Source organism: Saccopteryx bilineata, chromosome 1 (assembly GCF_036850765.1).
Source record: "Saccopteryx bilineata isolate mSacBil1 chromosome 1, mSacBil1_pri_phased_curated, whole genome shotgun sequence".
NCBI classification, from domain to species: Eukaryota; Metazoa; Chordata; class Mammalia; order Chiroptera; family Emballonuridae; genus Saccopteryx; species Saccopteryx bilineata.
The window spans coordinates 365,657,675-365,684,059 of NC_089490.1; the positions used below are offsets into that span (position 1 = coordinate 365,657,675).

At 49.2% G+C, this 26,385-nt stretch overlaps 1 protein-coding gene across 9 annotated transcripts in view; it reads right to left on the bottom strand.

The window, feature by feature from the left end:
• Positions 1 to 26,161, bottom strand: part of PTPN5 (protein tyrosine phosphatase non-receptor type 5) — a 62,294-nt gene extending 36,133 nt beyond the window's left edge. For 2 of the 9 annotated variants that reach the window (XM_066251109.1, XM_066251101.1), the window contains exons 1-2: positions 10,398 to 10,526; positions 9,981 to 10,201 (exon numbers count right to left, since the gene is read on the bottom strand). In XM_066251109.1, coding sequence (XP_066107206.1) covers positions 9,981 to 10,201; positions 10,398 to 10,450 — 274 coding nt within the window. In that variant the 5' untranslated portion in view covers positions 10,451 to 10,526. Of the gene's footprint in view, positions 1 to 9,980; positions 10,202 to 10,397; positions 10,527 to 16,517; positions 16,627 to 23,411; positions 23,558 to 24,716; positions 24,777 to 24,911; positions 24,992 to 25,650 lie in introns of those variants that run through there. The other 7 variants (XM_066251110.1, XM_066251105.1, XM_066251102.1 and 4 more) reach the window with 7 other exon arrangements.
• Positions 26,162 to 26,385: the final 224 nt, after the last annotated feature.

Here is a 26,385-nt window from a genome sequence, read left to right on the forward strand (position 1 = left end):
CTTCTCACACCACGCACAAGAATAAACTCAAAATGGATTCAAGATTTAATGTTAGATCTGAAACCAAAAAATACTAGAAGAAAACATGGGCAGTAAAATCTTGGACTTTTGTCATAGCAATATTTTTTCTGATATATCTCCTTGGGCAAGGGAAACAAAAGGAATAATAAGCAAATAGGACTTCATCAAAGTAATAAGTTTTTGCACAGCAAAAGAAACCATCAACAAAATGAAAACACAACCCACTGAATAGGAGACCATATCTGCCTATGATGCATCTGATAAGGGGTTAATAGCCAAAATTTATAAAGAACTTAACACCAAAAAAGCAGTCCAATTAAGAAATGGGCAAAGAACCTGAATAGACACTTCTCCAAAGAGGAGATACAGAGGGCTAACAGATACATGAAAAAATGCTCAATATCCCTAATCATCAGAGAAATGCAAATTAAAACCACAATGAGATATTACCTCACACCTGTGAGGATGGCTACCATCAATAAGTCAATAAACAAGAGTTGGCGAGGGTGTGGAGAAAAGGGAACCCTCCTGCACTGCTGGTGGGAATGCAGACTGGTGCAGCCATACCTGCTGAGGAAAACAGTATGGCGTTTTCTCAAAAAAATTAAAACTGGAACTGCCTCATGACCCAGTGGTTCTACTTCTGGGAATTTATCCAAAGAAACACGAAACACTGATTCGAAAGAATATGTGCACCCTTGTGTTCATTACAGCATTATTTACAGCAGCCAAGATTTGGAAGCAGCCCAAGTGCCCATCCGTAGATGAGTGGACAAAAATCTGTGGTACATTTACACAATGAAATACTACTTGACTGTTAAAAAAAAAAAAGGAAAATTTACCTTTTGCAACAGCATGGATGGAGCTGAACAGTGATAATTGAAATAAACCAGTCAGAGAAAGACAAATACCATATGATTTCACTCACATGTGGAATCTAATGAACAAAATAAGCTAACAAACTAAACAGAAACACACTCACAGATATAGAGAATAGACTGACAGTGGTTAGAGGGGATGGGGGTTGGAGGGTGGGGATTGCGGGAATGGGTAAAAAAAAAAGTGAAAGGACTAAGAAAAATTAAAAACCAACTCACAGACACAGATAACAGTATGGCGTTTACCAGAGAAAAAGGGGGTGGGTGGGAGAGGTAGACGAGGCTCACGGGGGTGGGGAGATGGTGCTAGAAAGAGACTTAACTTGGGGTAGTGAACACACAATACAATATAATACAGATGAGGTATTGTGGAATTGTACACTTCAAACCCATATAATTTTATTAACCAATGTTACCCCAATAATTCAGTAAAAATTAAAAATAAATGTTTGTTAGCTTGATCTCTAATGTTTATTTGGACACAGACATAATACAAATGGCCCTACAAATGTTAGGGGTGGGCCTGCTTATGGCTGTGCTTGCTGAAGATTTCAACTACAAAGGGTGAGTAGCTTAAGTAATGGGAGGCCTGGGGGAAAGAATGGGACATGAGCCGAGTTGGAAGGAAGGAAGATTTAGGGAAGGAAGAAGTTAGGATTAGGAGGAATGTGAAAGCTTATAAAAGAGAAAGCTCTGGTGGATAAAAAATGTCCACAGACTCTCAGCACTCCTATCAAAAGGTGAAACTGATTTCCCTCCCCTTGAATCTTGGCTGGCCCCGTGACAGGCTTTGACCAATAAAATGTGGCGAAGTGACACTATGTAACTTCTGAGGCTGGGCCTTACTTCTGTTTTTGCCCCTGTTAGAACATTCCTTCTTGGAAATCAGCTGCCATATTAGAAATCAGTCTACCTTGAGACCACCATGCTTTGAAGAAGTCCAAGTTGGCTGCATGGAGAAAGAGGCGAAATGGAGGAGCACCGAGATCCCAGACATGTAAGGAAAGCTCTTTTGGATCTCCTATCCCAGACCAGCACCAGGTGAATAGAGCTGAGCGAATGACCTCAGCTGATGCTACATGGAACAAAAGAACCACCAGCTGAGCCCTGCCTGACGCTCCAAATCATGAGCAAATAAAATGGTTTGTTACGTCACTAAGTTTTGAGATAGTTTATTAGATAGCAACAGAGTGCCAAAACAGGTGCTGAGACCTGAAAAGGTGAAATATATTTAAATTGGAAGGTTGAGATTTTTTAAAGGTATAAACAACTTCCTGAGAGCTGAGGTAATTAGTCCCTGGCCAGGCCAAAGAGAAAGGTGACAGCATCTGTCACCGAATGTGTCAGGAATACAATGGATGCCCATTTCTCTGAAAGGGCTTTAGCATCAACCTGTGTGGAGGCAGAGGACTGGACCAGATGGCCTTTCTGCCAGTTGCAAAAACTCTTTCTAGTTTCTTCACACATCCACATCTCCCCAGAATAGCAGAACTGTTTCCACCCTGGTGAAGGAAAATAGATGACTGTCCTGTCCTGCAACTCTGGCTCGTCTTCCCACTTGACTCTGCAGGTAGACAACACTCCTGCAATATGTCTGGGCTGGTTTTGAGTCCCAGGCTGTGGTGAGGAGTCATGAAAGAGCCCCAAAGCTATACTGTGCACTCCATTGCTGAAGGACTGGCCTGGGCTCTGGGAACATGCACAGGTTTTCTGTTCACACTCCATATCCTAGAACACTCTTTACCATCATTATCACCTACCTTTTATCAAATACTGAGTAATAAGCATCTTACATGCATTGACTCATTTAATCTCACAAAATCTCTGTGAAGATCTTATCATATTATCACTCTCATTTTAGAGTGAAGAGTTCAGAGCTCATAGCAGTCAGATTAATTCACCTGAGGTCAATTGGTCAGTGGCAGAGCTGGGATTTGAACCCAGGTCTCTCTGCCTCCCCATAGCATCCCAATACCCAGCTACCTGGGCTATTGCCTCCATAACTGTCTGGGTGTCTGAGAACAGTTAACCTCTACTATTGCTAACCACTGAGTACTTGGCTTTGAACTTTCACTCAATGCAATGGTGTCCTTACAGAATACTATCCAGTTAAGGTTCTTAGCACATCCAAGAGGTATTTTGTTTTTTTTTTAAATTTTCCATTCCAAAGACTCAAGTCAAAAACAATTCATTGTATCATCAGGCACAATAAACACCCCTAAATGCTTTATAAGTCTTGAGTGAAAACAAAACCATCTGTTAAACAAACAAAAAAGTTGGCCCTGGTGGATAGCTCACTGGATAGAGCATTGACCCATTGTATGGATGTCCCATGTTCGATTACCAGTCAGGGCACACTGGAGAGGCAACCATCTGCTTCTCCTCTCACCCCCTTCTCTCCCTCTTCCCTTTCCACAGCCAGTGGCTCAACTGGTTTGAGTGCGGCCCTGGGCATTGAGGACAGCTTGGTTGGTGTGATCATCACCCTCAGGAACTAAAAATAGCTTGGTACTTGAGCATTGGCCATAGATGTTTGGTTGCAGGTGGATCCTGGTTGGGGCGTATGTGAGAGTCTGCCTCACTATCTCCCTCCTCTCACCTTAAAAAAAACAAATAAATAAATAAAAAGAAAAAAAGTTAATAGAGCCAAAAAAAAAAAAAAAGTCAACACAGCCCTGGCTGGGTTGGTTAGCTTACTTGGTTTAAGCATTGTCTGGATACACCAAGGTTGTGGGTTCAATCCTTGGTCAGGGCACAAACAAGAATCAACCAATAAATGCATAAATGAGTGGAACAACAAATCAATGTTTCTCTCTCTCCCTCTCTTTCTAAAAAATCAATCAGTAAGTAATTTTTAAAAAGTCAATAGAACCTAAGCTACTGAGTGGTGACAGACATGAGTGACATCTCAGCAGTAATATTATATCCAGGTCTGTCTTCTTTATGTATGTTCATCTGGGCATCTGCCCCCAGACCAGTTTGAACCAGTACTCGACACCAGACTGGGCAGCTCTGAGAGAACAGGCGTTGGCAGATGGAGGTCAAGGTCCATTTATGAGGTTAACTTATTCCTTAAAATGCTTTAATAGCTGGTTCCTAAAAACATGAACCAGGACCTTCCTCATCCTTCAGGCCATAGTTTAAAGGCCATTTCTTCAAGGAAGCCTTCTGTGACCCCCCACTATAGGGTTGCATGACTGCTGCACCCTTCCATGGAGTCCTGTCCTCTTTGAGAACAAGTACCAGGTATGTATTGCTCATTTCTGTGTCATCAGTACTTGGCACAGCATTAGGTATGGGCACAGAGTACATGCTCAATAAAAAGTCATCCAATCAGTAAAAGAATTGGGCTGCCTTTTCAATTGGCCCTCGTTGGCTTCTGGCCTAAGCCCTTAGACCTGCCATGGTGGTATGGTCGTGAGAGCTATGACCTACCCTCCCTGATGGCCAGGGAGAATCGCTGCAGGATTAGAATAGCAAAGGCTTCCTAACATAGGTCGCCTCTTTACTTTATAAAAGGCTACCCATGACAGGCAGTGGCATCTTGCTGAGACCTAGACTTTGTGTCCCTCAAAGAAAGATCCAGTTGACACCCATGAGGACACAGAGCTAAGGCTGGGGGAGGGCAGACTTCAAGGCACTGGGATTAGGTAGGAGTAGGTACCAGAGCTGCTGGCCCAAGAGGCCAGCTGCTCCTACCAAATGAGCAATGGCCTACTCAGGTCTACTCACAACCTTGAACACAGCTAGCTCTTCATGACACACTCAAATCTCAGGCGGCAGTGACATCATGGCTCCGGCCAGCGGCCAGCCATAGGAGGGCAGTGTTGTTCTTAGACCTGCGCTCTATGCTCCCTCTCCTGGCTGTGCTGCTCCACATGGGTGAGAAGTCCATAAGGCCCAGCAGGGTGCCCAAGGCCCCCTTTCCAGGCCATGTTCTGGCTACAGGGACTCCAGAGCTCCTGGCCTATGGCCTGAAGGCTGCATGTGTGCAGGTGCACCCTTCTGAGGGTGGACATGACCTCCAGCTTGGGGATCTTTAGGCTTGAGGGGTGGCCAAGGAAGAGCAACTGGGGTAGGGTATGGACCACACTTAGATGTACAGACTGCCATGCCCACATGCATGCACATACAGGCCCTTACAGTGTAGGACTGAGCAGTGGGGTGATGCAGTCCGGCTTCTGTCCCTGCAAATGTCAGGAGCAGGCCTGGCCACTGAAGACACAGAGCAACACTTGGTGATGCCATGCCATTCCAGAAGCTGCAGCTGCCTTACCTGCCTCCCTCCTCTGCCCTGTACCCCTGAAGAAGCTGCTGGTCCCAAGCCAGGCCCACAGTGGCGTTGGCTGGGGAAGGAGCGGAGGCCCCAGCACCAGCAGGGTTGCTTGGTTTCTTGCGAATGTGAACACCTACGCGTGGAAGAGGGGGAGTGTGAGTTGGAATGTATAAATGTGTTTGGGTGACAGTGAGCAAATAAGTGAGCAAGCAAGGGGGAGTGAAAAAGAAGTAAAAGGAGGGTGACCATGTGAAAAAGAGTGTTCATGAAGGGAAAAGGAAAATAAAGGTGTGCGTGTGCACAGAGTAGGGGAGACACCGGGTACACAGCACGCACCTGCCACAGTACCTGAGAACTGTGCGTACCGAGAGCCGGGGAACAGGGCGGAGAACGGAGGAAGGAGTGTGCCTGCTTGTCTGTCTGTGCGCACGAGAAGAGGTGTGGATGCGGGAGAGAAAGAGACCTAGAGAAGGAAGGAGAGAGCAAGCAAGTCTGTCCATCTCTAACAGCACGTCTAGTGGAAGGGAGTGCACGGCAGAGTCATGGAGCTAAGACAGCCTGAGTGTGCAAGAGGAAGAAGACGGGCAGTGGCGGAGCCTGAGGGTGGGCGTGGCCTCCACAGGGCTCTGTGAGACGGAGGGAGACAGGGCACGTGCCTGGGACTGTGTATGCCATGTGCACGTGAGTACATGAGCATAAGGCTTGACATGTGAGGACACATACAAGTGTGAGCACATGTGTGAGTGCCCTACAGCTGGGAAAGCATACCTGTCCTTGCGCAGCTGTGGGGGTTGCCTGGGGGGTTGGCAATGCCTGAGGAGGATTTCACTTGGAAACTCAACCTGGGAGGACTGTATGACCTGCTCGGCGACGGCTCAGGGAGCGTCGGCTGGGAGCGTTGGCAATGCTGCCCCAGCCTGGCAATGTGGTACGTTTAAGAATAAGTGAGTCACCAGGTATGGCCGTCCCCACTCTGCCTTGCCTTTGGTCATGCCCAGCAGGGAAGACAGCTGGGAAGGGGAGAGATTACTCAAGGGCTGTATTTTTACACCATCATTATGCAATTGCTTGTAGTGCCCACTGGCTCATTCTAAAGGGTCAGCACCCCAATCCTCTTGGCCTTACACTGCCATCTTTTTTTATGTCCAAGTTGCAATTCAGGAGCAATTTCAATCTCTTAACAGCAAATGCCTGTGCAGCACTTGCTATATACCTAACACCGTTCTAATTTCTCTCTCTATTAATTCATTTAGTCCTCCAACAACCCTACATGGAAGTGAATGTTATTCTTGCCATTTTGTAAACGGGTTGCACAGAAAGGTTAAGTAGCTTACCCATGATCACCCCAGGGTAAGTGTAGAGCCAAGCCCTGTCAAGTCAGGCGTCCCTGTTGTTAACCAGTACACAACACTGGTTTGTGAGGGTAGAAATACCTTCAGTGCTTACAAGAGTGCTCAGCATGCCTGACCAGTGGTGGCACAGTGGACAGAGCCTCAACCTAGAACACTAAGGTCCCTGGTTTGAAACCCTGAGGTTGTCGATTTGAGCACGGGCTCATCAGCTTGAGTGCAGAGCTGCCAGCTTGAGTGTGAGATCATCAGCATTCATCAGCACGATCTCAAGGTCGCTGGCTTGAGTAAGGGGTCACCGACTCAGCTTGAGCCCTCTGGTCAAGGCACGTATGAAAAAGCAATCAATGAACAACTGAAGTGCAGCAACTATGAGTTGATGCTTCTCATCTCTCTCCCTCTCAAAGCAATAAAAATAAAAAGAGTGCTCAGCACATGTAGGTGCTCAATGAATAAACAGTGAACAAATGAAGAAATCAGTGGATGAAATGTTGGACACGGAGGATGAAACAGAGAGGTACTTGCCTTCAAGGAGCTCAGGGTCCCATAGAGGAAACAGAGAAAGCTGCTTCAATATCACATCAAGATGGTATCATGGTAGCTACAGGGACACACAACTTGCCTGGCCTCTGGAAGGCAGGGCTTCCCAGAGGAAGGACACAGAAGGGGATATGCACAGTGACATCGCCCATCTCCTCCAACCTCCCCCCTGGGGAGCAGATAGCCCTTAGCTCTTCCTACCTCTATTTACAGGGTTCTAGAAGATGATAGTGGCTTCTGGTGACAATGGAAGCACAATGGGCTAGTGGCCAGGAACATGAACACTGAAGAGACCACCGGCAATGAACTCTCACTCTACCAAACACTAGCTAAGTGACCTGGACAGATTCCCTAACCTCCCTGGGCCTTGGTCCTCTCATCTACAATATGGGGATAGCAAATGAAGCTGACTTCTTAGGTTAGTAGAGGGATTCCATGCCATACACCTGTGAAAGCACTCAGAATAGTGCACACAGAACAAGGAAGGCAACATGCCAGCCCCGATGGAGATAACCAATGCTCCTCTTCCATTCTATAATGGCTGCTGGCTTTCAGGGAGGAATGGGAGAGAAGGGTAGAATTAAACATGTTTATTACTCTAGCCTCTCTGCTGTGGCTTCATCTCATTTTCCAGAAGCAGCTCAAAGCAGGGCAGGGACTATGCTGGCTTTATTCACCACTATTAGCTGTAGCACCTAGTATAGTAGCTGATACATAGTAGGTGCTCAACAAACATTTGTTGAGTAAGTGCTTGTGTGATTACACTATATTTATTTAATCTTTGTGAGGATAAATAGTCAGTGGTGGTGGTTGTTTTCACGTACAAATGAGGAACCAGAGGCCCAGCAATTTAAACGACTTGTCCATTAACACACAGCCTGTAAACAGAACAGCCAGACTCAAAGGCCAAACCCATGCTCTTTCCTCCCTGCCATGCTATTCTCTGAACAAATATACATCATGTCCTATTTTCCGTGAATTTCTTTTAGCCAGTGGGGCCATCTCTGGTTGTAGAATCATCTGAAAATTCTATGACTCATATCTGAATCACAGAGCGGTTCAGTACTTGATAGGGGCTTTTGATGTCATCATGACCCTCCCCCCCCTTGTGGAAATTTCCTCTCCAATGTCTATCCAAAAAATACTTGAATGCCTCCAGTGATGGAACACTCATTTTCTTCCTCCCGAAATCTCAAGTTCTATGACTGGACCACTTTTAGAGTCAGAAAGAAGGTTCTGTATCTCATGGGCCAACAGGTTTCTCTTCAGTTTCTATGCACTGGGTTTATCCCATCTTCCTAAGATACACACAGGATGAATTGGCTGCACCCTTCACAAGACATTTTTTCAGACAGTCACAGACAGCTCTCATATCCCTTTGGAGAGGTTTCCTCCCACCCCCCAGCTAGTTGTTTCGGACCCCCACAACAACTCCTGTGCAGTGGCACTCACTACCATCTCAACAGGCCGCCCAAAGTGTTTCGAGCTATGGCACCCCCTACTGGATAAAGTGTGAATTGCAACATGGGTTTCAATTGCTTACCGGAGCTTCAGCAGTTGCTGAGGCACTGGTTCAAGGTATGAATAAATTAACTGCTTATTTTAAAGTTGTCACTTTAGAGGCATACCTAGTTATTTTAAATGTTTATCTTGGCCCTGGCCAGTTGGCTTAGTGGTTGGGCATCACCCGGCGTGTGGAAGTTCCAGGTTCAATTTCCAGTCAGGACACAGGAGAAGCAACCTACCCCACCCCCTTCTCTCTCTCTTTCCCCACCCTCTCTGCTCCTCCCGCAGCCATGGCTCGACTGATTTCAGCAAGATGGTCCCAGGCGCTAAGAATGGCTCCAAGGCCTCTGCTCAAGTGCTAAAAATAGCTCAGTTGGCAAGCAATGGAGCAATGCCCTAGATGGGCAGAGCATCGCCCCATAGGGGGCTTGCTGGATAGATCTTGGTCAAGGCATATGTGAGGGACTATCTCTCTCTCTGCCTACCCTGATCATGCTTAATTAAAAAAAAAATGTTTATCTTAAAGAATGTTGCGAATGATCCATTTGAAGGTTCCTTGCCAATCATGTATTTTTGACAAGCTATAGATTTAGGACTTCAAAATTGCTTTTTAAACAAAAAGGTTTGGAAGGAGAGATATGAAAACATATGTTGTATACAGGATTACAGTAATTTTTATTTTCTTTTTCTCATTTATCTTTATTTTCTAATATTTCTGTAATGGTTATTTGTTATGAGAAGAAAAAAAATAAAAAGTTTATGAAAAGAAAAAAACCCCCACTAAAATCTTTCCCTACTTCTTTCCCTTTATTCTTTCCATGGCTGTTTGTCACCACTTGGGTATCTGGTCTACAACTGGAACACCTGCCCCAAAGGGCAGGAGTGCCTTGGTAATACCTCTGTGGTGACATGGTCCGTGGCTCCGACAGCCAGGTCCCTCCCAAGTGTGGTCAACCAGACTCAAGCATCACAATTTCACAGTCACTACCAGGCTTCTCAGCAGGTAGTTTCTCCACATTATGCACCCACCTTGGGTTCATGCCACAGTCAGGCTGTATTTCCCAATCTGACCTCTTAAAATCTGCCCAGCACAACCACAGGTCAGTGGCCATGTCCGAATCAGCCCTGGACAGCCCAGTTCTTCACCCGTCTCTCCACCCTCCCAACACATCCTTAGCTACCTGCTCTTCCCCTTCATGGGAGCCAGAGCAGCTCCAAATGATATGAGGGCAGAAAGACAATGGCGATTAGAAAAACAAATCCCCTTTTAAATGAAGATCTATGGACCAGCTGAGTCATTCTTCTCAAACAAGTTCACAATTAACCAGGCTTAACTCCAGCCCGTGTCATCTGGGGCTCTCGTCCTCCATCTGGAACTCTGAGGGGCATCTGGGTGCTGGGAAGACTCACCGGGCAGCCTCTCAGTGCAGCACAGGTCCTGGGCCCCTCCCTCGGAGACATCAGCAGCGTGGGCCCGGGCCCCTCCCTCGGAGTCATCAGCAGCGAGGGCCCGGGCCCCTCCCTCAGAGTCATCAGCAGCGTGGACCTGGGCCCCTCCCTCAGAATCATCAGCAGCGTGGACCGGGGCCCCTCCCTCGGAGTCATCAGCAGCGTGGGCTTCGCTCTCGGTCCTGCAGCAGGATGAAAAAACGGGAGATGAGGTTGTTGAGCTGGGATCAAGACAGAACTGTGAGCAAACATAAAAAGCCTTCCTTTCTTGCATTGTGTCCCTCTGAATAATGCCACCCCACTCCATCAGAGGGACCCTAGGAAAAGACCAACCTACAGAGGGGTCAGGCTACAGAGACAGGAAAATTCTGCAGGTACCTTCCATCTGAAATCAGTAACAGCAGTGTCACTATGACCATCATCATCATCATCTCTACCGTTCAAAGAGGGATTACCATGTGCAAAGCACTAACCAACTTTATCATACCGAGTCTTCACTGTGACCCCATGAATTAGGAACTGTTAAACAGGCTCAGAGAAGTTAAATAACTTGCCCAAGGTCACACGACTCATTAGGGTGGAGCTGGGTATGAAATTAGTCTAGGACTTCAGGCTCATGCTCTCTGCTGTGCTGCTCTGCCTCTTAGTTCCTGTGGGTTTCAAGTTGAAAGCATGGGTGAGCAAGTAGAGGGGTTTGGGTGACAGTCTGTGTCCAGCTCCCCAAGGACAGCAAGAGCCCTGTGCCTCAGGCAGTAGACAGTGGCATGCAAAACTCCACTGCAGAAATAGCTAGAAGTAACTCTATGTATTTTTTTTTTGTATTCTAAATGTTCTATTTCTTTCTGAAATCAGAAAAACCTCTTCGTACACCCTAAGGGCACCTTCTAGGACCATACTGGGGTCAATTTTTTCTCGTTTACCCCATAAGCTGGAAAAATGTTGCTGTGGATCAGGCAGAAGCCTTGAAGTGTCTGTAGACAGACATATCTGAGGGTAACTGCGCAGCTCACAGGGGCTCCTGACTCTTGAGAATGGCCTGAAATGCAGGTGTGGGTGTGATGGCTTGACTGCCCTTCATGTCTGACCCCTGGCAGTAGATGGCTGATTCAGGTTGGGTCAAACAGATGTTCCTTTTTTTATTTTTATTTTTTCAAGCGAGAGAAAGACAGAGGGGACAGACAGACAAGAAGGGAGAGAGATGAGAAGCATCAATTCTTCATTGCGACACCATAGTTGTTTACTGATTGCTTTCTCATATGTGCCTTGACTGGGGGCTCCAGCTGAGCCAGTGACCCCTTGCTCAAGCCAGCGAACTTGGGTTCAAGCCAGCAACCTTGGGCTTCAAGCCAGCAACCCTGAGCTCAAGCTGGTGAGAATGCACTCAAGCCAGTGACCTCAGGGTTTTGAACCTGGGTCCTCAGCATCCCAGGTTGATGCTCTATCCACCGTACCACTGCCTATTTGGATTCAAACAGATGTTCTTGCCTGCACTTTGCAGACGCACTCTGGTTGCTGGGGCTGACTCACAGTCGGTACAGCGCCCTGGAGAAAAGGCCCCAAACACCTGCTGTCGAGGGCCTCGGTGCTGCTGCATTTCTGTCCATCCAGGTCTTGATCGGGCAACATGTCCATCAAGGTAACAAGATGCCCCAAAATCCTCCCAATAAATTCCAACATTTTAGCTTAACCTAGTGGCATTTGATTTCTGAGATTGGCAACCAAGAGAGACTGTAATATAGCCTCAGTAGCTTACTACTTTCAAGAAGTCCAAGAGGCCCTGGCCAGTTGGCTCAGTGGTAGAGCGTTGGCCTGGCATGTGGAAATCCCAGGTTCGACTCCCGGTCAGGGCACACAGGAGAAGCGCCCATCTGCTTCTCCACCCCTTCCCCTCTCACTTCTCTCTCTCTCTCCTCTCTTTAAAATGAATAAAAATTAAAAAAAAAAAAGTCCAAGAGGCCAGCTGCCTCTCTGCCCCCCAGTCCTGTAAGCCTGCCTCTTGGACTGGTCCTGAGGCTAATTTCAGGCCAGGCTTCAGCTCTCAAGTAATGAGGGCAGACAGGCAGGATGAAGGTGCTCACAATTTGGGTTGTATTATTATATTTTTTCCTCCCTGCAATTGGCAAGGTCTCTGAGAATCCCAAATCTCAGAGCCGAACTGTCCTGCAGAAAGGGCCTTTAAATGTCTCCCATGTCCCTCCACCTTCCTCCCGCTCTCCCTCCTCCATCTTGGTCCAAGCCCAGCACCTCTCGCTTAGATCACTGAGGCAGTCCTTTAACGGGTCTCTGGCACCGACTCACGCTGGCCTTCAGAACATTCTCCATGTGTTCCAATACAGACATATGGCTGTACAGGTTGCGTGGCTTACAACCTGCACAACTGAATGTGTTGGAGCTAGAGGCACCTGCTTCCAAACTCAACATTTCTATGTAACCTTCCTTGAAAAACTACTTTAATGGCATCGTGCTGCACTTGGAACAAAGATAAAAATCCTTTAACGACGTTTACTAGCTCTTGCATAGTCTGACCCTTGTTTATCTCGACAACTATATTTCATGCTCCCTTTCCTCAATTTCTTTTTTTTTGAGAGAGACAGAGATGAGAAGTATCAACTCGTAGTTGCATCACTTTAGTTGTTCACTGATTGCTTCTGAGATGTGGCTTTACTGGGGGGCTCCAGCCAAGCCAGTGACCTTGAGTTTCAGGCCAGCGACCTTTGGGCTAAAACCAGCAACCATAGGATCATGTCTGTGATCCCACACTCCAGCTGGCGACCCGCATTCAAACTGGTGACCTTGGGGTTTCGAACCTGGGACCTAGGTAGACCAGGTCGACACTATCTACTGCATCACCACTGGTCAGGCCCCTTTTCCACTTGACCTCTGTACTGTGGTCTGGTTCTTTTTTTTCATAACGAGTTTGGACATGTTTTTCTCTCTACCTAGAAAGCTCTCCCACCTCTACTCAGTACTTTTTACTCATAGCACTGCATACAATTTGAAATTTCATTTTGACTTATGCCACTCTTTGACTTAACATCTATCTCAACCATTAGACCGTAAGTTACATGAGGGCAGGGACCACCATTTCTGTTTTATTTTCAAACATAGTGCCTGGCTCTATGTAGGTGTGCACTAAATAAATGCATGCTGAATAAATGAATATTGCCCTATCTTGAAATAAACATCAGGAACCTCAAATACATGGCTATCACCTGAGCTGCCTGGTGCGCAGGTCTTTGTTAAGCCACTTGGAACCTTCCTCCAGAGCTGTTGTCAAGAGCAGTCACAGAGTCACACATCTGAGGGAGTGGTTTTGCAGAAGAGGAAAAAGGCATAAAATGGGGGTCTGACTTGCCCCAGGTCATACATCACTGACATGGAAATTTGGATAAAAAATGCCTATCCCTAATCTCCCGATTCTGAGAAAGAGCTTCTTCTTCAGCCTAGAGGGCACTCCGGCCCGAGGACAGTCCGTGAAGGCTGGCCCCTGACTGGGTACACAGAGGTATCCATATACCTCTGGAAGGGGCTCCAGGGATGACTCACAGATGCTTTTGCACCTTAAGCCTCTCCGGCCCCAAGCCATGTTCAGAATAGCTTGGTGCTGCGTGTGTGCAGAGGGCTCTATAAATAAGCTTCCTAGAAAATGACTAATTTCATAATCAGAAAAGCAGAAAAGAGTAGCACCTTGCGTTTGTGGAGGAAAGTGGAGCAAGAACTTGCTGCTCGGTCCTGCAGTCAGGTTAACTCCAGGTACTCTCAGCCCAAACCCACATGGCTAGGCTGTCCAGCGGAAGGTCTTAATTGGATCCCCAAAGAGAAGAGAGGGTCCATTCAGGCTAAATGGAGAAACCCAGTCTCTGGGCATCGCCTTCCTTCCTCCTCGCCAAGAGCAGAAATAGCTGCGTGCAGCGGATTGCTACAGGCTCTTCTATCTTCTCCAGTTCTATCAGTGGGCAAAGGAGCAGAAAACTGGCCCTGACAACAGGCAGCAACTTGCTGGAGTGGCCCACCACGCTGCTCTTCAAGCCAGAAAACTCTAGAGATGAAGGGATGAAGGGACATCACCTAGCCTGTCCCTCTCTCAGTGATGGGGACTGTCTGGGAGGGCAGAAAACCTTCACAAGGCCACTGCTTCATTCAACAAGCATTTGCTGAGCACCTCCTATGAGCAAGGCACCAAAGCTGTCCCAGGAATACAGCGACGAAGAGCCAGGCCCCTCCCCCCACAGCTCCCAGTCCTCCTGGGGAGACACATGTGCGAACACGATGCACCCACACCTGCTTTAACTGACACAGGCACGTGACCTTGGAAAGGGCTCAGCTCAGCTTATGGTGAGGAGGCGGGAGGAGGAAGAAGTCTCCTTCAAGGGAAAGACAGGAGCTGGTTTCTAAAGGATGCTTCTTGGTGGATGAGGGGGTTCTAAGGGAAAGACCTTCCTGAGTAGTGCACACAGCAAGAGCCAGGCACAGAGGCCCAAGGTGTATGGAATGCTTAGCAGTCACTGGACGCAGGCTGGTCAGTGGGACGGGGAATGATGGGGGCTGGGCTTCAGCAGAGGGGCATGAGCAAGCAGCAGGCCCGGCCGCCAGCAATCCTGCCTCCAGCGGGGGAGGGGGGCAGACCTCTTCCACTTGACCGTGGGGCTCCCCCACACTGGGAGGTGCCACAGGCTCCTCCACCCATGGCTTGGGCTGGGAAGGTCTGTGACAGGAAGTGGAGCCAGCAGCTATGTTTGAGAAATGGACATTAGACCCAGCTTATGATCTGATCTGGTTCCAAACAACTCCCTTTTTTTTTTATTGTGGTGAAATTCACATAATATAAAATTCACTATTTTAAAGTGTACAATTCACTGGCATTTAACACATTCACAGTGTTGTGCAACCACCACCATGATCTAGCTCCAGACACTTTCATCAACCCAGAAGGAAACCCCACCCCCAGCAGGGAGTTACTGCCCATTCTCCCCTCTCCCAGCCCCTCACAACCACCAGTCTGCTTTGTGTCTCTATCCATTTGCCTATTCTAGACATTTCATGGAAATGAAGTCATATTCAGTGTGTGATCTTTTGTGTCTGGCTCCTTTTGTTCAGCATAACATTTCCAAGGTTCATCCAGTTGTAACAGTTCACTCCTTTCTGGCTGAATATTTGACTGTAAGAACATACTACATTGTATTTATCTCTTCATCAGGCGATGACAGCTGGGTTGCTTCTACCTGTTGGCTACTGCGACTAGTGCTGCTATGAACCAAAAGTCTCTTTCAAATTCTGCCCTCAACACGCTTATGACTTTGGGAAACCCTCTCTCACCATGGGATCCTCTGGCCTCATCTATACAATAAGCAGTAGGACTCTTAAGTCCCTGGCATCGTCTGTTCACTCGTATGTGGGAAGGTAATTGAAGACCATGCAGCTATTCTACCCATGGTGGCTGCTGGAGACTGGCCTGGATAGCCTGCCCCATCTTCTAGGGCTGTGCCCGGAGGCTGGGGGGGGCAGAACTGGTGACTGCTGTGGGCAGGGTGGTATGTTCTTTCAGAGCTCTGTCCAGGATGGGTGAGGGGCACTTCACCTTTCTCTGTGGGTGAGATGGGGGATGCCAGCTGTGCCCAGGACTTACACAGAGTAATAGCTTACGGGTTTGGGGTGGGATGTAGAAGAGCAGCTTGGGTACTAAGGCCAGTATTCCTGGGTAGGACGCTAAGCCCCCAGGAACCTCCTGATCCAACCCCAGGCTGACATGCCTTCTACCTTGGGCTTCACACTCTTGAGGCCGCCAGGGCCCTCTAGATACCCCCCAATGTCAATACGGAGCCCCTACCACCCTCTGAAAGCCCTGGCCCCAGCAGACTCCTCCATTTCCTGGATCAGACCTGTCTACTCCCACCTCCAGGCTTTTTGTTCATGATGTTCCCTCAGCCTAGAATTTCCTTTTCCCCTCCTGCCCAGTCTTACTCATTCTCACCATCACCTCTCCCATGGAACACACCCTGATCTCCCAGGAAGAATCAAACCCCCACACCTTTATCTCACACTTCTGCCTCTTACTTTGTTCTGCTGCTATACTTAGCTGTTTATGCACCTGCCTCCTCCACCAGGCTTCCAGTGACTTGGAGCATCCCAACCCCCTCAGCCACCTCTGCACTCCAGGTGTTCAGCACAGGGCTTGAGTCTGTAGATATACACGTTAAAGATCAAATGGAAGACACGGCAGGGCCTTGGGGTTGGTGGCTCTGAGGGCTCTGGAAGGGCAGACTAGCTAGGAGCTTGCCAACCTGGAGAAGAAGATGGCCAGATCATGGCCAAGAAGAGCCCACATGCCATCCAGATTTTCATCTGCATGGTCAGTGTGTAGGGACAGAGGACATGTTGGTTCCAGGAGAGGAAGTGATCGGGCCGACTACTGCATGCACATGGGTCCCAAGTCCCAGAGCATGCACATGAAGAAGGCTTGCCCCCTTAATGGGATGGACCACACACACCCTCACTCACCTTGTTAGCTCATAACTCATTTCCAAGATGGGGAAAGACGTCATCTAGGACCAGGGCAGGGAGCTTGCTCAGCAAGAAGCACACTGGAAACGTGGAGGAGAGAGGCCCGCTTTAGAACATTCAGGTAGAGAGACCAAGGCAGGAGAGGTTAGTTAAGTGATTTGCATCAGGTTACACAGTATATGGACAGTTATCTTCAGTTAGTTAACAGAATCCTGATTTCATTTTAGGAGTTACCAATCTCTTCTTCTGGCGCCCTGCCTGTCCCTTGTCACAGGAAGGGCCCAAGAAGACCAGAGGTCAGTTACCTGTGTCATGTCCCAAAGCTTTCTGATGAGTAGCATTTCTGTCTAAGTAACTAAGAGTCAGTTTCTGTTGCTAGCCAAAGGACCCAGACTGATACATGCAGCAAACTTGTGGAACAGATAGGCTCTGAGCCCAGGACTCCCAATGCTTAGTTCACTGCTATTTCTATCCTGCCAAGCTGCCTACTCTCCATGCCCAGCTGTCCACTGTCCAGCCATCTGTCCCCACGTCTGAGCAGACTGCAAACTTGGAGTGTTCTGCATCCTAAACACAGGGTCTGAGTGTTCTCTGCTTGGGATGTGCCCAGATAAATGATGACTTCTCTTCTGTCCCGCTCTGTTGGTGGGAGATGGGGGCGTGAGTGTGGCAGAGACCCAAGGGAAGGGAAGATGGAAGTGTGCCGGAGAGGCCCAGCCTCTAGAGGGGCTCTAGGCTGGCCTTTCCTTAAAGTCAAGCTTCAATTCTGGGGCTGTCAAGGTTTAATGAGGTGGATGGTGGTGGAGCAGCAGGAAACCAGCAGAGGGAGCTCTCAGCACCAGGGAAACCGCGCCCTGGGCCCGGGAGCCGGGGAGAAGGCTGCCCCACCTTCAAGTGTGGAGGGAGAACCCAGCCCGAGCCAGTTATTGATGGCTTGTTCAACTGTATTGATAAGTACCTGCTGTGGCTAGTCCTACCCATGTGTTGGACAGAACCCCAAAATAAGATCAACTGAAGAGCAGGATTTCAGAGTTCAAAGGTCATCTGGTTTAACTATGTTCTCCAAGCCTGGAAACACTCCTTTTGGCTCCCTCTCTCTACATCCTCTCCACTCCCCAGGTATACAGCTTAATTTTTTTTGGTATTTTCTTTAGAAAATTAAATTTAATAGGGTGACCTTGAGCCATAAGAGTATATAGGTTTCAGGTAAACATTTCTATAGCATTTGAACTGTTGATTGATTTACAAGGAGGAAACAGGCAATCACAAACGTGAAGGTGAGATCACACTTGTTGTAGGGGTGTTCCAGTATTTCCATTTAGCATTTCCATTTAGTTAGATCAGGGGTCCCCAAACTACGGCCCATGGGCCACATGCGGCCCCCTGAGGCCATTTATCCGGCCCCCGCAGCACTTCCAGAAGGGGCACCTCTTTCATTGGTGGTCAGTGAGAGGAGCACAGTTCCCATTGAAATACTGGTTAGTTTGTTGATTTAAATTTACTTGTTCTTTATTTTAAATATTGTATTTGTTCCCATTTTGTTTTTTTACTTTAAAATAAGATATGTGCAGTGTGCATAGGGATTTGTTCATAATTTTTTTTATAGTCCGGCCCTCCAACGGTCTGAGGGACAGTGAACTGGCCCCCTGTGAAAAAGCCTGGGGACCCCTGAGTTAGATGCTTGCTCTTACGAATAATGCCTTGGAATGCACTTTTTTTCTCAATGGAAAAGGCCCCTTCTCTCACCTCTGCTCGGAAAACTCTTTAAGACTCTTACAAGACCCTGTTCAAATGTCACCACCCCAGCGGAACCCTCCCTGACTCCCTTAAGAAGACCTGGGTCCTCCCTCTGTCCTCACTTTCCTGTCTGGTAACCGTCTCTTGGTGCCTGTGGTTTCTAATCCCTGCAGCCTCTTTTAATCGAGTGTTTACTGTGTGCTGGGTACCATACCAAGCACTATGCATGACATCATTCCTTTCTCACAATAACACTATGAGCTAAACACAGTTATCACCCCCTCCTACACACGTGGATGCTGGCCCCTGGAGAGACTGAGTCACTTGCTCAAGGTCACACAGTTGGTAAGTGGCAGAAGTAGGCTTCAAACTGAGTTTACTTCAACCTTAGGTCCAGCACTTATTTAAACCATTAGGTTTACAGCCTTTTATATACACTTTCCTATTCTCCATGCTTAATACTCTATCAGGCACCGGGCAGATATTCATGACATAGTTCTTGGGGAAAAAAAAGTGGGCCAGAGTTTGAGCATGGAGAAATAGCTCATTCAAATCACCACAAAGCACAGGCTTTGGGATTGGGCTGCCTGAGCATGAACCAAGGCTCCCCCATCAGCTGCCTGATCTTGAGCAAGATACTTGACTTCTCTGTGTTTCATTTTTCTCATCTGTAAAATGGACTGGCAATAGTACCTAACTCATAACATTGTTGTGATGAGTACACAGGATGCTCTTAGAAAAATGCCTTGTACATAGTGCACTATGTGTTTACTAGTATTACTGTTGCTAAGAGTTTTTTTTTTTTTTTTTTGTATTTTTCTGAAGCTAGAAACCGGGAGAGACAGTCAGACAGACTCCCACATGCGCTCGACCGGGATCCACCCGGCACGCCCACCAGGGGGCGACGCTCTGCCCCTCCAGGGGCGTCGTTCTATTGCGACCAGAGCCACTCCAGCGCCTAGGACAGAGGCCAAGGAGCCATCCCCAGCGCCCGGGCCATCTTTGCTCCAATGGAGCCTCGGCTGCGGGAGGGGAAGAGAGAGACAGAGAGGAAGGAGAGGGGGAGGGGTGGAGAAGCAGATGGGCGCTTCTCCTGTGTACCCTGGCCGGGAATCGAACCCGGGACTTCCACACGCCAGGCCGACGCTCTACCACTGAGCCAACCGGCCAGGGCTGTTGCTAAGAGTTTTAATTATACTCGGCCTCACTGCTGCTTGTCTGGCTCTGATACTGGCCCAGTCCTAGTACCTGGCCTTTTGCCTCATGCCCTGGAAGGCAGTCTCTGTCTTGGTCATCTGCCTTCTAGGATGGAGGCCTATCCACTCTTGTAGCTCTCCCCACCCACCTGGAGCTAGAATTCCAGTCTAGCCTGTGCTGGTTACATACCCACTCTCTCACAAATGATTTTGTACTCTGGTCTCTACGTGCCTCTTGTTTCAGCCCTACCTGTCCCTGATGCCAAGCCTTGGCCTGGACTGCCAGGGCCACCTGTTCCTTGCTCCATATTGTCCAGGATGGTCCCTTTTGACATCTGTTCTGAGCTTCACTGCGTATAAAACCATTTTTCATGGGGCTTGAAGCACTCACAGAGGGGAAAGCTGGAGTGCAGAGCGAGGTTTGCTCCCACCCACAGCTAGGGGGCCCTGGCTCCTGCTCATCTCCAATGAGGGTCTAGTCCTCTGTCAGTCCCCACCCCAGTATCTGATTTAACCCTCTGTGCTCAGGCCCGGCCAGCTGTGGCAGCACAGGCTGGGAAGATTCTGGTACTTTAGGATCTGATGGAAGAGGCAGAAAAACTGATTCAGAAGCAGGGCCTGGCAGGGGCTGCATTAGCTGGCCTGAGGCTCCTTCGCCAGGAGAGACAAGAGTGTGAACCAGGAAGTCAAATGGAATGGGAAAGAAAAAAATAAGCCATGTGGAACCAGGAGTCAAGGTTGGAAAGGGTCTAAATTCAGACTGAGTAAGTTTCAGCTGTATACCTATTATGTGCCATGTACTTTCCCAATCCCTTATTTCATTAGACCCTGTGACAATCTTGTGAAGAAGGCATCATTACTCCACTTTGCACAGGAGCTAACAGGCACTGGCACAAGAGCAGGTAAGTGATCACGCTGGTCCTACGCAGGTGCCCGATGGAGAATACAGGATGGAGCCTGGTCCTGGGCTGAAAATGGTTGATTCTCTCACTGCCTTGTGCCAGTGGACGGCTGGAAACCTGGGGCCTAGAGTGGGCTGTCAACGGAGGTGCTCAGTCACGGGCAGAATCCTTCAAAACACGACAGACTGACCATCCTGAGGTCACACCTTAAGGCAGGGGTCGGGAACCTTTTTGGCAGAGAGAGCCATGAATGCCACATATTTTAAAATGTAATTCCATGAGAGCCATATAACGACCTGTGTATGTTACGCACTATCCAATAAAAATTTGGTGTTGTCCCGGAGGACAGCTGTGATTGGCTCCAGCCACCTGCAACCATGAACATGAGCGGTAGGAAATGAATGGATTCTAATACACGAGAATGTTTTATATTTTTAACATTATTATTTTTTTTAATGAAAGATTTGTTGGCCCTGGCCGGTTGGCTCAGCAGTAGAGCGTCGGCCTGGCGTGCGGGGGACCTGGGTTTGATTCCCGGCCAGGGCACATAGGAGAAGCGCCCATTTGCTTCTCCACCCCCCTCCCCTCCTTCCTCTCTGTCTCTCTCTTCCCCTCCCGCAGCCAAGGCTCCATTGGAGCAAAGATGGCCCGGGCGCTGGGGATGGCTCCTTGGCCTCTGCCCCAGGCGCTGGAGTGGCTCTGGTTGCGGCAGAGCAACGCCCGGGAGGGACAGAGCATCGCCCCCTGGTGGGCAGAGCTTCGCCCCTGGTGGGCGTGCCGGGTGGATCCCGGTCGGGCGCATGCGGGAGTCTGTCTGACTGTCTCTCCCCGTTTCCAGCTTCAGAAAAATACAAAAAAAAAAGAAAAAAAAAAAGATTTGTCTGCGAGCCAGATGCAGCCATCAAAAGAGCCACATCTGGCTTGTGAGCCATAGGTTCCCGACCCCCGCCTTAAGGCAACCGTGGTGCTCTGGAAAAAGGATGGATTTGGAGGCAGAGAGAACAGGTAGAAACGCTATGTCCTGCCACCTTCTCCCCCGGGCCCTGGGCCGGTGTCTGAGCCTTTCTGAGCCTGTTTCTTCCTCTGGGATGTGGGAGTAGCAAGAGCTGCCTGTTGCAGGGGAGTGGTAAAGACCACTTTTGTGGTCTGCTCTTCCTAGAATGCTTTTTCCTCAGGTCCCCTCCTCACTTCATTCATCCAAATATCACCTCCTTAAAGACAATTCCATTGAAGGGCCAATATCTTCCTTTACTCTTGTCCCCAGTCACTCCTCCCCCAGCTTAATTATCTCCAGAGACTTGCTCACCCCCTTGAAATGTTGTATCTTTACTTATATTTTATTTTCTGTCTACCTTGGTAGAGCTTGGGCAGGAAGTTTGTCTTTTCCAACAATGTGTCCCTAGAGCAACCTGGCATGTAACAGATGTTTATATATATTTGAGAATAAAAGAATGAACAAACCAGCTCTTAACAGTTTGGGGTGCCCGCTGAGCCAGCTTGGCAGTAGGAGTTCTTATGGTTCCCTATCAGATCCATGGCCTCCACTCCTAAGCCTCCCCACTCTTCCCCATTGAGCTTTGCCTGTGCCACGTAGGCTCAAAACCTTGTCATCACTTTTCACTCCTGCCTTCCTCTAGCGTACATAGTCATTCAGCTGCCAATTTTGGTGACAGGCAGCCTCCTGCATCAACTCCTTTATCTCTTCATTCTTACAACCCCCAGTCCAGACCCTCCTTAGCGCTCACCTGGACCACTACCACGGTTTCTTACCTAGGTTCCCTGCCGGCAGGTTTTCTCCACAGGGCAGTCAGAGAGAGTTCCCTAATGGCCAGGTTTGAGCATATCTCTCCCATACACAAAAACTAAAGGCCTATCCTAACTTAGCACTCCATGCCCCCAGCAACCGTCTTCCCCACCCCCCAGCCTTCTTTCTCACTGCTCCTCCTCTGACCTTTTTGCACCAGTTGAAATGAACCTCTTTCTAGTCTTCACATGTGCCCTAGGACCCTGGTCGGCAAACCCCCGGTCGTGAGCCATATGCGGCTCTTTGGCCCCTTGAGTGTGGCTCTTCCACAAAATACCGCGTGCGGGCACTGCCTCCATAAGGAATGTACCTACCTATATAGTTTAAGTTTAAAAAGTTTGGCTCTCACAAGAAATTTTAATCATTGTACTGTTGATATTTGGCTCTGTTGACTGAGGTTGCCGACCACTGCTCTAGGACCTTCCTCTCCCACAGCTGTTCTCTGCTCATGCTGTTTTCACTACTTGCAAAAATTTCCCCCCTTTCTTCTATTGAACAAATTATTTAGACCCAGCTCAAATGCTACCTGACTTCTCCAAGAAGCCACTCCAGATCTTCCAGAAGAATAAAACCAGGGGTCCCCAAACTACGGCCTGCGGGCCACATGCGGCCCTCTGAGGCCATTTATCCGGCCCCCGCCGCACTTCTGGAAGGGGCACCTCTTTCATTGGTGGTCAGTGAGAGGAGCATAGTTCCTATTGAAATACTGATCAGTTTGTTGACTTAAATTTATTTGTTCTTTATTTTAAGTATTGTATTTGTTCCCGTTTTGTTTTTTTACTTTAAAATAAGATGTGCAGTGTGTATAGGGATTTGTTCATAATTTTTTGTTATAGTCTGGCCCTCCAATGGTCTGAGGGACAGTGAACTGGCCCCCTGTGTAAAAAGTTTGGGGACCCCTGAATAAAACCCTTCCTTCTTCTGAACTCTTTCCAGGGGTTTATCAGTCTCTCTTTTAGGGCAGGTCTTGAAAAAGGACAGGCTATGTGACACGAAGAAAGAGTTCAGAATCTGGAGTCAGATAATCGGAGCAGGAGGCACAGCTCTCTAGCTCTGAGACTTTCACAGTACTCCCCCCACCCCCATAAATAAGTTAAACCCTGAGGCTTAACTTCCCTATCTGTAAAATGGCAACAATAATTCTATGAACCTCATGGGTGTGTTATGAGGATTAAGTATAAGTGACAGAGTGTAAGAAAAGCTTTGACACTATATAAATTAATAAATTCAATCACGCTTAAATGTAAAATACCTGATTCAAAAAAATGCAACTTCTCCCAGGGAGGCTGCATGAATGACTTATGCTGACGGAGCCCCAGATCCAGGAACAGGTCTGCAGGGGAGGGGTTTTTAGGAAGAGGGACTTTCAGGCCCTAAAATCTCATGTCCTTGGGCAATCTGAAAAAGGAAAGAAGTGGAGGGTATAGCCATAAAGCTGGGGCCCCAATGGTATTAATAGTTACCAATTCCTGAGCTTTTCTATGCTCCAGGCACTGTGCTAAATACCCTACATACATTATTTCATCTCCTTTTCTTCCTTCACAGAGTAAGAGAAGAGGAAAACCAGGCCCGCAGCAGTTATATAAATAAGTGTCGTGTCCACCCCCCCCCCCACTTCCCGCCAACAGTTCAGACTGGAAAGATACCCTGAAACTCTTCAATCCAGTGATTTTATTTTTTGGATGGAGGAACTGAGACCCAGAGATGTTAAGAGCATTTACTAACACTGTCCAACCTGTGAAGAGGAAGCCGGGCTTGGAACCCAGATCTCTTCACTCTTAGGGTGGGAGCCTCTGCATTGCAAAAGCCAGGGGCTACTACTTATGAAGTCTATGCAAATGGTGCTTCTGGAGCACAATACCATCTAGGTGGACTACCATATGAATGGTGGATCCTGGCATTACGTCACTGGTCACCCTGGCTCTGATCCATGCCAGGATGTTCACCCCACTCAAGAAGGAAGCTCTTGAGACAAGAGCCTCAGGCCCCTAGAGACGAACACTGATTGCCTTCCTTGCCAACTATTCCAACCAATGGAGTCTCCTCAAAGGTGACTGACATTACCCAGTCACCATCCAGCTTGCACTCCTTCACCTTACCTCTCTGGGCACCCTCTCTGTGCCAGCTGTGGGGACACTCTACTGCCCTTGAGGGAGGCTTGCCCTGAGCTGCCACGAGAGCCTGCTAAGGCCATAAGCTTCCCTAGCAGCTCTGTCAGCAACACTCAGCAAACATTAGGAAGGAAGAAGCGCCCCGACATGATTGGGATGAAAGGGGCCTGGCTGGATTAAAGACCTAGGCCTTCACAGAGGAGGGAAGTGTGACTGGGACAGTATGCAGTAAGGTCAGAGTGGGGGGAGGGGATGACTCCTTGGATGCTACATCACTTGGTCCAACTGAGGACACAGGCTCAGTGACTCCTGGGAGAACCAGGATGAATAACCTGGTATCCGATCTCTCCTCCAGGACTGATTCATTCTCCCAAACTAAATCCCAAACCCGGAGTGCTTGCGTAAGAGAGTTCTCTGAGGCAGAAAGAGGCAATATAAAGGCTAACCTTTGTTGGTTTTGTTGTTTTTTTTTCCACAGTAAGGATGGCAGCAAATGGATGGCACCTGACGATCCAAGCAGGGACAGGGCAGGAATTACAAAGACTAAGCAAGTACATTCAGATGAATTTTGGAGTTCTGAGGCTTCAATGGGAATTATAATCGAATTGTATAAAGGGGAAATGAGTATGAAAGCCACGAACCTTAAATTTTAACGCAGGCTTTGCCACTAACTCTCCAGTGACCTTTGTCAAACCATCTCACTGGGACTCAGTTTCCCCATCTGTAAAATGAGGGGGTTAAATGAGTTCCAAAGGTTCCGCTGGTCTTGACCCTCTAAGCCACGTGATCCTTCGTGAAGTAGCCCCTCGGGGCTCTGACCCAGACAATCTGTAGGTTTTGCAGGAGTCTGGGCCTCATCTAGGAAAAAGGGGCATGCTGGGGGAGGGGAATGCATTGGGCTTTTATTATGGTGGTGGTGGGAAAAGGGTAGTTTATGCTACACGGTCCGGGGGTGGCGAAGCAGGGGAGGCTGGGAGCCGCAGTGTACAAGCCAACAGGCTAGCGGCGATTTCCAGTCTTCCTTTGGAGCTGCAGACCCTGGAGAGGCGATGCAGCCAAGAGCCGCGCGCCAGCCTCAGCCGCAGAGGCTCGGACCCGGGACCACTACCCCAATCCCTCCCTGGAATCGCATCAGAGCTCCGTGGGAGTGATTGCTGCTCCTTCCCGGCTCTTCAACGCCCGGTCCCCTCCCCAGGGGGGAACCCCTCCCCCAGTCCGGGGGCGCCTGGTGCCCCATGGGGGCGTGGCGGGGTCGGGCATCCGTTTTGCTGTCCTGAGGGCTAAAGGAGGTCTCACTTGCAAGGCCGCTCAGGGAGGAACCCCGCGCCCTCCGCCTTCCGGCTCCCCACACAAAGGCGCCGACGGAAACGCCACACTTACCGGCTGGAGCGGGCTCTGGGCGCCAGCGAGCGGGCGGGCCGGCAGGCTGGCGGGAGGATGTGCGCGCGCGAGTGCGCGTGTACCTGCGTGTCACTGTGTCTGCGTGAGTGTGTATGCGCGCGCGTGAGTGTGGGACAGGGGCCGCGCCGAGGTCTGTGCGTCTGCGTGTGCGGGGGCGTCCATCCGTCGGTTTGTCCGTCTGGCGCTCAGTCCCGCGCTCCGTGCGCGCTCCTTCGCCGGACCGCCCCACCAAATGCGCCTCAGCTGTAGAGCCACCGGCGCAGCCGCGGGGTGGGGTCGGCACCCCCAACTCAGCCCCGGCCCCGCCCCGGCTCCGGGCGGGCTTGCGCCGCTCCCGGGAATTGCGCAGGACTGGCGGGGCTGGCGGGCGGGGGGCGGAGAGGTCTGGTAGCGCGCAGGGGCCGAGTGGGGCCGTTTGCAGACCCTTAATCCCCGACTCGGATCTCGGGCGCCCCCTCTCCCCGATTCGGCTCAGAGTTCCCGCAGGCACCGCCCCCGCGCCGAGGTTGCCTGGACCAGGAAGGTGGGGGAACAGAAGCACTGCATCCATTTCATTCATGATTTTCTCCTCTTGGGAGCCCTGGGCCCGGCTGCGCCGCTACGGCACCCGCCAGAGAGATCTCGGCGGGGCCGTGCGAGCCGAAACCTGTGGGAGACGGACAGGCAGACAGATGAGAGTAAGGGAAAGTGACACAAAGGGGTCAGAGCTGGGGG